General features: G+C 35.3%; 2 protein-coding genes across 2 annotated transcripts in view; one reads left to right on the top strand and one right to left on the bottom strand.

The window, feature by feature from the left end:
• Positions 1–653: 653 nt before the first annotated feature.
• Positions 654–5,618, top strand: LOC131842755 (LSM12 homolog A). Its single transcript, XM_059191320.1, has 4 exons — positions 654–1,074; positions 1,940–2,077; positions 3,021–3,130; positions 4,782–5,618. Exons 1-4 carry the CDS (start codon positions 772–774, stop codon positions 4,813–4,815), a joined length of 585 nt encoding a protein of 194 aa, XP_059047303.1. The 5' UTR covers positions 654–771; the 3' UTR covers positions 4,816–5,618.
• A 3,410-nt stretch (positions 5,619–9,028) lies between these two features.
• The window catches only part of LOC131842741 (intersectin-2-like), a 44,175-nt gene continuing 39,748 nt past the window's right edge, over positions 9,029–13,455 (bottom strand). The window contains exons 22-26 of the mRNA XM_059191305.1: positions 13,181–13,344; positions 12,106–12,241; positions 11,197–11,286; positions 10,388–10,496; positions 9,029–9,407 (exon numbers count right to left, since the gene is read on the bottom strand). Of these exons, the coding sequence (XP_059047288.1) occupies positions 9,346–9,407; positions 10,388–10,496; positions 11,197–11,286; positions 12,106–12,241; positions 13,181–13,344 (561 nt within the window). The 3' untranslated portion in view covers positions 9,029–9,345. The remainder of the gene's footprint in view (positions 9,408–10,387; positions 10,497–11,196; positions 11,287–12,105; positions 12,242–13,180; positions 13,345–13,455) is intronic.

The raw sequence follows: 13,455 nt of genomic DNA on the forward strand, positions 1-13,455 counted from the left end.
CCCAACATAGTTACTTTTTTTAGGTTTTACTATAAAGAAGAAGAATAAGATTATTCTTAGACAAAAGTAATTGTCAGAAATAAAATCTGTAATGGACTTGTACAATCTGTAGAAAAAATGGAACATTTATGGCACATGATCACGTTAAAAAAAAATTTCAGTATTAACAGTATTATCTATATTAGAAAATTATATATAATACAAATGAAAGTCTTCAATGTTTTTTTATTAATCATTTATATTTTTTTTTAAAGTTATACATTACTTATGCAATTTACGGATAAAGGACAAGGCTTTGATAAAATAGGAAAGAGGACTGTTTTCTTCCCTCTCTTAAACAGTTGACCATTTTGTTTTAATTTTTATACCTAAAATTTTATATATTTTATTATTTTGGTATAAAAAAAATATTATTGGTCTATTATGTAATAGAACATTATTATTCGTGAATTCATGATGGACACGATGTATCGTATGTAGTGAATGGTATGGCGTTTTGGATTTTAGAGTAAAAACTAAAAAGCTGTCATTAAACCAACAAAATCAGCCTCGTAATTTATATTGTCGACTTGTGAATTTACGAACTTTTGGCGATTTGATTTTCGGCGAAAACACTTTATGCCAAGCCATGAAAAAAAAACCGAACTGTCAAATTCAATGGCGGACGTAGGCTGCAGCAACAAAATATTCTAGCACATTTACTAATATTGCGTTACGTCGCTTATTACCCCATTGATCACATGCAAACTATATTGAACATCAACACCGAATATGTCCACTGTTGTATCCGATTGTTTCACAATTGGTAGCATAGTGTCTACAAAAACGTGTTATAATGAAGAGATTGAAGGAGAAGTGCTAGCTTTCGATCCCCAATCAAAGATGTTGATATTGAAATGTGCATCTTCTAGCGGCAACCCTAAACGCAACGATGTGAATATCGTGAACCTATCGCTTGTTAGCGATGTCCAAATTAAGAAAGAAGTCACCGGATTGCCGGATGCACCACAGTCGCTCAATTTGCACCGATTGAACACAAGAGTACGGAATTCCATAGAAAATAAGAAACGATTAGTGAGTATGAACGTTTTATTGTATATTGCATAATACTAACTTTATTTCACGACGTTGTCCGCGTGAAACAGACAATGTAGTCTCGTACAGTGATAGTTTTAAAGAGTATCAGTACGTGGGTGAAAATGGAGCTAGAATACTTAGGCGGAAGGGGGTCCTTGTGGATTATGGGGTCACCATTGCTAGCAATGTACCACGTCAGGTTGAGTTCCTGACCTATTACTTCCTAGGGATTTTTTTTTATGGATGATAATGGAATGGTGCGTCCGCCTGCGCTAACGGTTTACGCTGGCGGAGCACCAGTGGAGGATGATAAGATGAGCATGAGGTCAGGTCAGTTAGCCCATCGTGACAAATTCACCAGGAATCCATAACGATGGTTTCCAGGAGGAACCGCGTGGACGTCAACCTGACATGGTACATTGCTAGCAATTATCATAATGCTAACTGATCTGACCTCATGTTCTTATCATCCTCCACTGGTGCCCCGCCAGCGTATACAGTTCGCGCAGGAGGGTGCACCATTCTATTATCATCCATAAGAAAAAAACCCTACATGTTGAATCCTATGATATATAAGTTATGTAATATCCAAAATTATCCAAAATACTACTTGTATTTGGTCCTAGTGTGTGTGACGAGAGCTAAATAAATTATTAGTATTATTTCTGTTTTAAAAATTAAACAGAAATTTAACCACTTAACAAATGTCCAAATAATAATAGTAAAAAAATATACTTATATAATCATAATAAATTTATAGTATAATATAACAATTTGAATGAACATGAATGTACCAAAAAAAAAATAATATATAAACAGAAATAAAGGCTTTTTTATCTTTATCTTTTATGACTGTCTGCAGGTGACAGCTCTCTCCGCCTGCCTGGACCCCGAAGGCCAGCGGTTGTTCCTGGCCATCTCCCGGGTTATTGACGATGTTGTCTGGGTCGGACAAAACATCAGAGTATACAATGAAGTCACAATAGTTCCACCCTATAAGGTACAGTTCTTTGTGTATATCTTTTGATGACCTCGGTGGTCTAGCAGTCTAGCACACCACTTTACGTCCGATGGTCACGGGTTCAATTCCTCGCACAGCACAAACATTTGTATTCATGTGCGATTGTTTGTATCGTTCTGGGTGTTTTCTATGTATATTATGTATGTATTTACGAAACAAAAAATTATCTATGTACTTGTATCAGTTGTCTAGTACCGATAACACAAGCTTTAGCTAGCTGAACTTGGGTCTGTGAAACATACTGGTGTACAGTGCATAAGGTACTGTGAAACATAATGTTTTCGTTATTTATTACATAAATACAACTAAACAGGCCTTGTGTTATGGGTAGTAGACAACTGATACAAATACTTACATATCAATATATATTTTTGTAAATACATAGGGGCCGTCCATTAATCAAGTGATCTTTTTTAGCATTTTTTTTTATCCCCTTGGTGAGACGTAGCGAGCTTTAGCCCTCCCCCACTTTCATTTTTAGTGCCTACAAAGAATCTTAAAATTTTTAGAATATCATCTTTAAATACAGGTATAAAATATAATCTTATTTTATTCTGAAATTAAGGACCACGATAAAAATGTCTAGACAGAAAGGTTGCAGATTGTTTATGATTGGCATCAAATAAATACACGTGATGTCTTACTGGACCCGCCCTCTCCTCTTGTGATATTTATCAAAATGTTTTATATATTCGTGATTTTTGTCAAACCCCTCCTTTCAAGCCTCACATGATTAATGGACAATCCCATACATATCATACATATAAAATACCTAGATGATATAAACAATCACACTCATTAATACAAATGTTTACATAATGTAAAGAACCCCTCACCATCTCAGATAAGAAGTGTGATAAACTTACTACTGAGTCCACTAATTAAAACTAAACACATATATAATAAAATTTTCTGTTGCCAGGTGGAGAATGTAATAGGCGATTTGGATTCAAAACCTTATAACTACATTAAAAAATTCGTGGAGAAGCACTGGCGCGACCAGAGGGAGCATGCCACCACCTCTCAGCACCAGTATGTATAAACATTTAAAAATCGGGCAGATTTTTCTGCCATGTTGGATTCTAATAAACTTACTGAGCCAAATCTGGGCATGTTAAAGGTGCAAATTCATCACGAATTAACAACGGCCTTGTCCACCCTGTTTATTATTAAAAATTTCGCTACAGGTAAATCCTGTTTATTAAATAAGTTACATTTTGTAATTCTTCTTAACTATTCCCTTACTGCTAAGGATGAAATCTCGAGGTCGACCCATTCGATGGTCAGATCAGATATCCAGTCAGCTGTATATAAATGTCAGCATTGCACTACACTATAGCTGATCGTCAAGATAGTGTAGAGTAGATATGAAACGGATATTCGGTAACTATCTGGTATTTGGTTCAAATTTTAAACCCGGCCGAATACTGGATTAGAAAGGAGTATCCGGCCGGATACTGGATTTCAAATAAATATAACATAAATATTGAAGGCACTTCATTTAAACAAAGAAAATTACGATTTTTTAATAACAGACCAAGCCCAAATTAACTAATAGCAACCTTTTGAGAGTCATAATGTAAAGTATGTAAGTAGTCATATTGTAAAGTAGACTGTCCCATTCTAAGACACTGGGTGGGACAGGTGATATGTTAAAAGTTACATTTTTATTTTAATATATATTTTATTACTAACATGGGATAAGTTATGTCATTAAGCTGTTACTAACACAATGGATCATGTTGTCTGAAATAAAATTATTATTATTATTATTATAATAATAGAACCAAAACAAATTAATTAATTTTTACAATTAGCGTAAGTTCGCTAGTTGGAAAGATGCGCTTTTTATATCAATATATTTCCATAAACGCGATCTCCTATAATGTATACATATTTAAAATTGAATTGTATAAATAAACTTGCTACTCACCCCGGTTTTGCACGGGTGTACATGTATTATAATATACATATAAACCTTTCTCTTGAATCACTCTATTAAAAAAAACCCTTCAAAATCAAACAGCGACTTTGTTTTATACTATGTAATGATATAGTATAAGAAATTAGGGACATTTTACAAAAGTTATGTATGATATAAGCTATGGAAGGGTATGGAAGAGCATAATGATGTGCCAGGAGGCTCCCTCCTGGCACAGGCATCTTTATGCTTAAAAGGAGTTTTCAACAGCTGAACTGTGTTAACTAAGTAAAGAATTTTAAACTAAGTAAAGGATCTTTTTTTATCATAGACATATTATTTCGGTAAAAACTTTACATTTATAGAAAAATAAAACATTAATAAAAGACCACAAATTCAAACAACAACACGTTCTTTCATAACCTCTTATGATCGTATTTGCAATTAATTCAAAAAGACAATAAATCTATACATAGAATTCAATTTATAATATTGAAATAACCGGTTTTTACTACATGCATATGAATATAAATGCGGTACATACACCAAAATATCATTTTTTACAGTTTCTATCTGTCTGTCTGTTTGTTTCGGCTTATCTCTGAAATGGCTGGACCGATTTTGACGGGACTTTTATTGGCATGTAGCTGATGTAGTAAGGAGTACCTTAGGCTACTTTTATTTTAGAAATTTAAAGTCAAATTCCATGCGGACGAAGTCGCGGGTACAGCTAGTTAATAATATAATGTTGACACTTTTCAGCGTTGCACCGGTCGTCTCCGGTTCTACAGTCTGACCTGTGTGGTACAGGATGAAGCCAGCTATAGCCACCAACCAGATCTTTGTAGCCCATAGGGTGATTTTTTTTTTCTTAAATACCCATTTACCTATAAATTCATTTAGAAATTCCTGTAAACAAAATAGGGCATTTGACTGGCTATAACAACTGTTTAGGAACAATACAAGACAGCTGTAATGAGTAATAATTAGTAATTTAAAATATTTCAGGGAGGAGGGTAATGTAGTGGACAATTTAAAATTTATTTTCCAGGCGGGGAGTACTGTAGTAATTATGTATTTTATTGAACTTTTAATTTTTGTCTTTGCATGCGGTATATTTGCGAATTTTAATGTTTGTTTTTAAATCAAAACATTCCATTGGTTTGGTATAAAGTTATGGTTTCCCATTTTCAGATTTTTACACGCAATAGTTAATTCATCCACTTTCATAACTCGTCTCATTACACGCGGGTTTCGTGTACTCCTCCCTCAGTACACGAACAAGTACTCAGCACCTGTATTGTTCCATTTTCACCGTGTAAATAAGCAATAAATCACAATATTTATGAAAAATCAACCAGTTTGCAAGCAAATACCCTATTTTCAATTATATCTACAGATTATTCAGAACAGACAATTATGAACTTATAACTCTATATATTGTTTTTGTTTTTTTTTTGTAAACTCCCAATTTGTATGTTAGCAATTGTTATCTAGCTAGAGTAAAATATTTGAGCTCAAAAGAATTAGTATCCAGAGCCGTGAAATATAATTTATAAAAAATAAAAGTATAGTATATACTTGGTGCAGAAAATATTTTATCATTCATAATAATATAATAGAAATTTCTGTAATGTTTTTTTTTATTTCATTAACTTATTTTGTCATGGATTTAATTATATGACAATTTTTCAATCAAAAGCAAACTAATTATTATTTTTTTAATGATATCACTCGTTAATAAAGCGAATAAAAGATATTTAATATTTTGCTGTAAACTGTACGTCAGTTCAAAGTTACATCGCCCATCCGAACTTGACCTATCAGAAACGCAAACTCTGAGACTTTACTTGAATTTTTGTAATGAAACTTTTAACTAAACACTAGCGCCATCTATGCAGACGTTTAGAAAATCAACAAACTACTCTGTTCCCATCTCTCTTGAATATTCCACTCTGTGCCTGTGCTATTATAAAATACAATAGAAACTAGCATGTCGGTGTTATACTGCTGAAAGAATTAAAAAAAATCTAGTATTTTTTAAAAATATACAAATAATAATAATCCATTCTGATTCTTCCCTCTTCACAAAGTTAGTTAGTAGATTTTATTATATACCGTGTAATCTGACCTCTATGCTATGGCAATAAGAACAAACTTACAAAATTGGGAGAGTTTGTATGTGTAGCGAAAACGTATTTATATAATGTTGGAATATGAAAAATAAAAATGAATAAAAAAATTGCAAAATTTACATGTTTTTTATTAAAAAAAAAAACAGTTGTTTATTCATATATATAGGATACGACCCTTCCGATCGATCCCCCGTCCAATTCAAACGGGGACCGATATTACGACGGCCTGAGCCGAGGTTCGAACCCCTAGTGGTGCCCTCAGACTAAAGTCGTATCCGTCAGGCGGGAGTTGGCCTTCAGCCGCTCTATATGTCCTTCCTTTGGTTTGGAGTGCCGGGAATCGGAGTTTTAAATTAAACCCAAATTTACTTTAAATATTGACTTTTAATAATTATTTTTAACATATTTTGAGGAGATCGATAGATTTCTGCAGAAGAAAAATGAGTGAATACAAAATAAAGTAGGTACATAGAAAATAAATCTAACACGTCTATGAACATTTAAATAGCAACTTTTTGCAGTTAGTAGCAGGCTGTTCAATAGCGTTGAAGCTGTGCCGGAACACCAGCTAAATGCGTTTTTAACAAAAAAAATCTTAAAATGAGAAAGTAACTCTGTCTGTCTTTCTCGCTTTCGCGCCAAAACTACTGAACCGATTTAAATGAAATTTGGTACACAGATAGTCTAGATCCTGGGAAAGGACATAGGCTTTTTAATGTAAAGAAAAGGTTGTATGGGGTTGAAAGGGATGATGAAAGTTTATATGGAAATATTGTCATTTTTAAAGCTAGAAGGTTGAAATTTATTTTATAAGCTGTTAATTAAATATAATAGGGGGACCCTAAATAAAATAGGGGAACAAAGCTAGAACGATGAAACTTTTTTCTTTGGCTTTTTTGGGTTAGATTTGAATATTTTTTCTTCATTCGGTGCGGACGAACATGCGGACGAAGTTGAATGCACAGCTAGTATTGTATAAACGCTAAAGTTTGAGAGTATAGCTGAATGGATGGATGTTTGTTACTCTATCACGCAAAAACTATTAACGGATTTTGATTTACAGTAATATAGCTTATACGTCAGAATAACATATAGGCTATAATTTAATAAGATATTACGTACATTGGCCGAAATATAATGATGAATGTCATGTAAGTGTGATGCAGACGAAGTCATCATCATCATCATCATCATCGCAGCCCGGAAGACGTCCACTGCTGGACATAGGCCACCCCCAAAGATCTCCACGACGGTCGGTCCTGCGCTGCTCGCATTCAATGCCTTCTAGCGATCTTGACCAGATCGTCGGTCCACCTTGCTGGAGGCCTTCCCACGCTACTCTTCCGGTCCGGCAGACGAAGTAGCGCGGGTTAACTAGTATTACATATTTTAAATAAAACAAAAATGAAGCATCTATTAAACGTTTATTTGAAACAACACTACACAGAGTTAAATATTCAATAATAACAATGGCAACACTAATACACTAAACTGGCAACACTTTGCATTACTTAAAGTAATATATGTGATTATGGAATGAATATTAAAGCCAACAATTTTGTAACTAGAACGACAAGCTGACGGTAAGTGGTGACCGTCGCCATATACATGAACAGCGCTACGGACATCACGTTATCATGTAACTCTCAACAAACTGCCTATAAACTCATGTTCTCCTGGTACTTTTAATGTAGTTTCGCTACATTTTTTTGTCACTGTAATGCCAAACAAGCTGACGTGCCACCCGATGGTAAGTGGTGACCGTCGTCATACATGAACAGCACTACGGACATCACGTTATAATGTGATCTTAATACGGAGGAGATATGAAGAACTACGAGGTCCGGTCTCCATACACTGTAATTTAACAAATCATATCCCTCAACAAACTGCCTATAAACTCATGTTCTCCTGGTACTTTTAATGTAGTTTCGCTACATTTTTTTGTTACAAGCTGACGTGCCACCAGATGGTAAGTGGTGACCGTCGCCTATATACATGAACAGCACTACGGACATCACATTATCATGTAACACCCGTGAGATTCCTGCGTTGTCATTCCAGAGTACTAACATGTCACGCCTCTTATCCTGTAATTTCACTTCCTATTCTGCACTACAACCGAAACATCTTACAAAGCAAGCTGCTTGGCTGAAGTAGGTGAGACTGAGGTACACACGCAGGCGAGTTTTTAAAAAGCTTGGGTAGCTTCTTATTATTAACTATAATGGATATGTTATGAGCAAAACTTACAATCTAGAAAATACTACGCATTATTACATATAAATATATTCGTATATATTTATCTAAATATTTAAAAAGTAAGGTTATATGCGAATTAAAAAAAAATACTGATTGAAATTTAGTTTCTGGAATTAAAATAGTTACTTTCAACCAGAGATGTTATGGATATGAAATATCGGATACGGATAGGTTTCGGATATAGGAATGATTATTATACCGGATACGGATACGGATATGAAATTATTCCGGATTATCCGTTAGTTTCGGATAACTTCGGATATTAATTTTTTACGGAATTTCAAAAGTAAAATACAAATAGCTAATAAAATGGTTACATAACGTGTCTCTATTAGGCTCCGCCCCTATCCGATTTTATCCGAAACTTATTTCGGATTCGGTTACGGTTACGGAGCTCCCTCACATCCGTGCTTTCAACCAAATAATTTAAATTATACATCTATACATATAAATAAAATTGGAGTCTGTTTGTAATATTGAAATAACCGTGTTTTACTACATGCATATGAATATAAATACGGTACATACACCAAAGTAACATTTTTTACAATTTTTGTCTGTCTGTTTGTTCCGGCAAATCTCTGAGATTGGCAGGACCGATTTGACGGTACTTTTATTGGCAAGTAGCTGTTGTAATAGGGAGTAACTTAGGCTACTTTTATTTTAGAATAATTCTCTAATTAACTTTATTGTTAAATTCCACACGAACAAAGTCACGAGTACGGCTAGTTACAAATAAGATAACTGATCAGATTTGTTATTAATGCAACAATTAAATAATCCCGCCATATTTTTTACGTCAATATGGCGCCAATAACGCGCTACAGATTAAATATTTTTTTTTTAGTGGCAACATTGTGATATTTTCTACAGTGTTACATGTGTATAAGATATTTTTCTACTATATTTAAATATTAATACGATTGAGTTTAGTTGACTAATTTAGTGACGTAATTACTAGGGAAGAGGCCGGTCATGCCGCGTAGTTCGCCTGAAAAAAAAATATTTTTAATATATTTTATTAATATTATAAATGCGATAGTTTGTGAGTATGGATGGATGTTGGTTACTCTTTCACGCAAAATCTACTGAACGGATTTTGATGAAACTTTACAGTAATATAGCTTATACATCAGAATCACATATAGGCTATAAATATCAAGGGGGCAAACCGCGAGCACAACTAGTATTACAATAATAGCATAGGACAATTAACACAGCGCCATCTAGTCCCAAGCTGCAGAGCTTGTGTTTTGGGTACTAGACAACTGATAGAAATACCTACATAGATACTTTTTTCTTGTAAATATATAATAAACATCCCAGACGGATACAAACAATCATATATATTCTTGAATATAAATGTTTGTATCGTGTGAGACATCGAACTCGCGACCATTGAAAGTAAGATGGTGTGCTAAACTGCTAGACCAACCTATGTCGTCGATACACATAATGTTTTAAATTAATAATAATAATAATAATCTCAGGACAATTCACACAGCGCCATCTAGACCCAAGTTTAGCTAGCTAAAGCTTGTGTTTTGGGTACTAGACAACTGATACAAATACATAGTTTTTTTTGTAAATACATACATAGAAAACACCCAGACTGATACAAACAATCATACTCATTAATAATAAATGTTTGCACCGTGCGAGGAATCGAACCCGCGACCATCGAAAGTAAGTCGGTATGCTAAACCGCTACACCATCGAGGTCTTCAAAATAACAATTATATTAGTCTATATACCGTCCAGCAATGGTATTTCCAAACCGATACGATATTGAAACCTTCAAGAAAAGAGCTTATTCCTTTTTAAAGGCCGACAACGTACTTGCAATTCCTCTGGTGTTAGGTGCTCATGGGTGGCTGTAATCACTTACCATCAGGTGATGCTGTTCACCTGATGGTAAGTGATTACCGCCGCCGATTTGTCGCTCGCTTGTGTTATAAAATATATACATACCTTGCCACCAGGCGGGGTCCTGATTTCTGTCTGTGACAGCTATAATATCGTCCTTCTCGAAGCTCAATTCATCTGAATTCTGCGCAGTGTATGCATACAACGCTATCACCTGAATATAATAAATATATATATATATACTAGCTGTCCCGGCAAACGTTGTTTTGCTTAAAATAAAAAAAAATTTAGGTGTGGACTACCCCTAACATTTAGGGGGATGAAAAATAGATGTTGGCCGATTCTCAGACCTACTCAATATGCTGACAAAATTCCATGAGAATCGGTCAAGCCGTTTCGGAGGAGTATGGGAACGAAAACTGTGACACGAGAATTTTATATATATGTAAGATAGCTAGCTTTTGCCCGCGACTTCGCTCGCGTTAATTTATCCCTTTAGTGGTGGAATTTATCAAATTCCGTTCTTAGGGAATGCCTACGTTATAGTAGATTTATGCATGCAAAGTCTCAGCCCGATCGGTTTCAAAATTGATAAAGTTTAATACAAACTTTCATCCCCTATTTTATCACCTTGGGGGTAGAATTAATCAAAATCCTTTCTTAGGGGATGCCTACGTCATAACATCTACCTGCATGCCAAATTTCAGCCCGATCCGTCCAGTGGTTTGGGCTGTGCGTTGATAGATCACTATGTCAGATATATTTAGATACCGATGCCCTGTCTCCAAATCTTTAAATTTCTCGGCTTTACTATATTAATAACGGATGGGTAGCTAACCCATCCCGGCATCGCACTTCCCATTATCATCCATTAAAAAAAATCTCTGGTCAAGTAGGTAAAAAAAATACTGTACCTTGTCTATGACAGTCTCTGCGGGCAACGTGTCCATCTTGGACAGCACTGGCGTAGTGCGGCCCGACGTGCGACCCGACGATTGTAATACCTGACAACACCAACATAACAATATGATTCAAATTCAAAAATCATTTATTCATGTTTTACATTTTAGCCGCTTATGAACGTCAAATTTTTACATTATAATTTTATTTTTTCCCTACCGTCCAGTTCAGTATATAGATCCAATTGAGAAGAACTGGCAAAAAATTCAATTGAATATTTTTTTTTTAAAAGCCAGTTTATTTACAACTGTCTCTCTGTCCCTGTGTATGTTTAAATCTTTAAAACTACACAACGGATTTTGATATATATAAAGGAATACTTACTTAGCATCCCTTTAAGGTTTGCTTTTAGGCGCGTTATTGAGCGTCAATTGCTCTCATCGACTTCCAGTAGATGGCGCTAATTGTTAAAGAGGAGTAGAAGTATGGTGGATTGTAAAACAGGGATTGTGAGTGACAGTAATTGAAAATAACAGTGTTTTGGTGAAAAGGATCGACATATAAACATTAAATGTCGTTTCTTTGTTCTACAGAGCAACGCATGGTTTAATTTGTCGAGAGAACTAATATACAATAGATAATTGACTATATATATATATATATATATATATATATATATATATATATATATAGTATATTATTTCATATATATAATACATTACCACATATCCCACTGTTTTAGGTTGACTGGAAGAGATCTCTTCTAGGGATAAGTCCACCTTTGCTCACATTGTCTCTAAATTATAATATCTTTTTATTATCTGTGCAATAAAGAATATATATAATACATGTACACCCGGGCGACGCTTGGGCGAGTAACTAGTAATAATAATAAAAAAATAGTTAAAAAGTAAACTACTTACTTTGACATAGCTGGCTGGGAACCATCCGACCTGCCGGTTCCTGCCCTTGGCCTGCAACTCGCCTTCCCACCATCCACTGTCCGCCTTTTTACGGACCACAAGCAATTGCCCTTTTTGTAGAGACAACTGTTCTGAACTGGAATACAATAACAATGTTACTAGAAAGAAGATTGTCAGTATGTGGACTGATGACCCCATTGCTGGCAATGTACCATGTCAGGTTGACTTCCACGCGGTTCCCCCTGGAAACCATCGTGATAAATTCCTGGTGAATTTGTCACGATGTGCTAACTGACCTGACCTCATGCTCATCTTGTCATCCTCCACTGGTGCCCCGCCAGCGTGTACCGTTAGCGCAGGCGGGTGCACCATTACATTATCATCCATAAAAAAAATGTTAGTAGCAGTAAATAATATTTAAATTAGTATTTATATATTAAATTGTTTGAAGCAATGTGATGAGACAGTTTCCGAATGAGCGGTAGAGTAAAAAAATGTTATGACTATTATAAGTAATTAAGATAATTTAAGTTTATTTAAATAAAACATTCTATTCAAAATAAATAAAATAAAATGAAAATTATAACAGATAATGATGGAATCTGATGATGACAGTCACTGGTGACGACTATAACTGATGCTGTTAGTAACTGGTGACGGCAATAACTGATGCTGTTAGTAACTGGTGACGACAATAACTGATGCTGTTAGTAACTGGTGACGACAATAACTGATGCTGTTAGTAACTGGTGACGACAATAACTGATGCTGTTAGTAACTGGTGACGACAATAACTGATGCTGTTAGTAACTGGTGACGACAATAACTGATGATGTTAGTAACTGGTGACGACAATAACTGATACTGTTAGTAACTGGTGACGACTATAACTGATACTGTTAGTAACTGGTGACGACAATAACTGATGCTGTTAGTAACTGGTGACGACAATAACTGATGCTGTTAGTAACTGGTGACGACAATAACTGATGATGATCGTAACTGGTGACGACATGAACGGGTGACGATAATAACTGGTGATGATGGTAACTGATGATGAGGGTGACGTACTAACCTGGAGGCCGTGTAGCTGGCGATGGCCTGCGCGATCTCGTTCTTCCTGCGGCCGGTGACGGAGTCCCGCCCGGAGTCCCTGCGAGCCGCCGACGGAGGCCTGGCCGCGCTCTCCGTGATGGAGGCCACTTCCGACGAGATGGGGGTCGTTGACTTCTGTTCTTGCTGTGAAAATAAGTATGCTATTAGTATCTAACTTAATTACCATCTCCTCTTACTGTGAAAATAGCTATCACGTTAGTTTTAACCTTAAGTTTGACGGCCTTGGTGATCTAG

This window comes from Achroia grisella, unplaced genomic scaffold, assembly GCF_030625045.1.
Source record: "Achroia grisella isolate CSIRO2021 unplaced genomic scaffold, CSIRO_AGI_Agris_v1 utg2471, whole genome shotgun sequence".
Lineage (NCBI taxonomy): Eukaryota > Metazoa > Arthropoda > Insecta > Lepidoptera > Pyralidae > Achroia > Achroia grisella.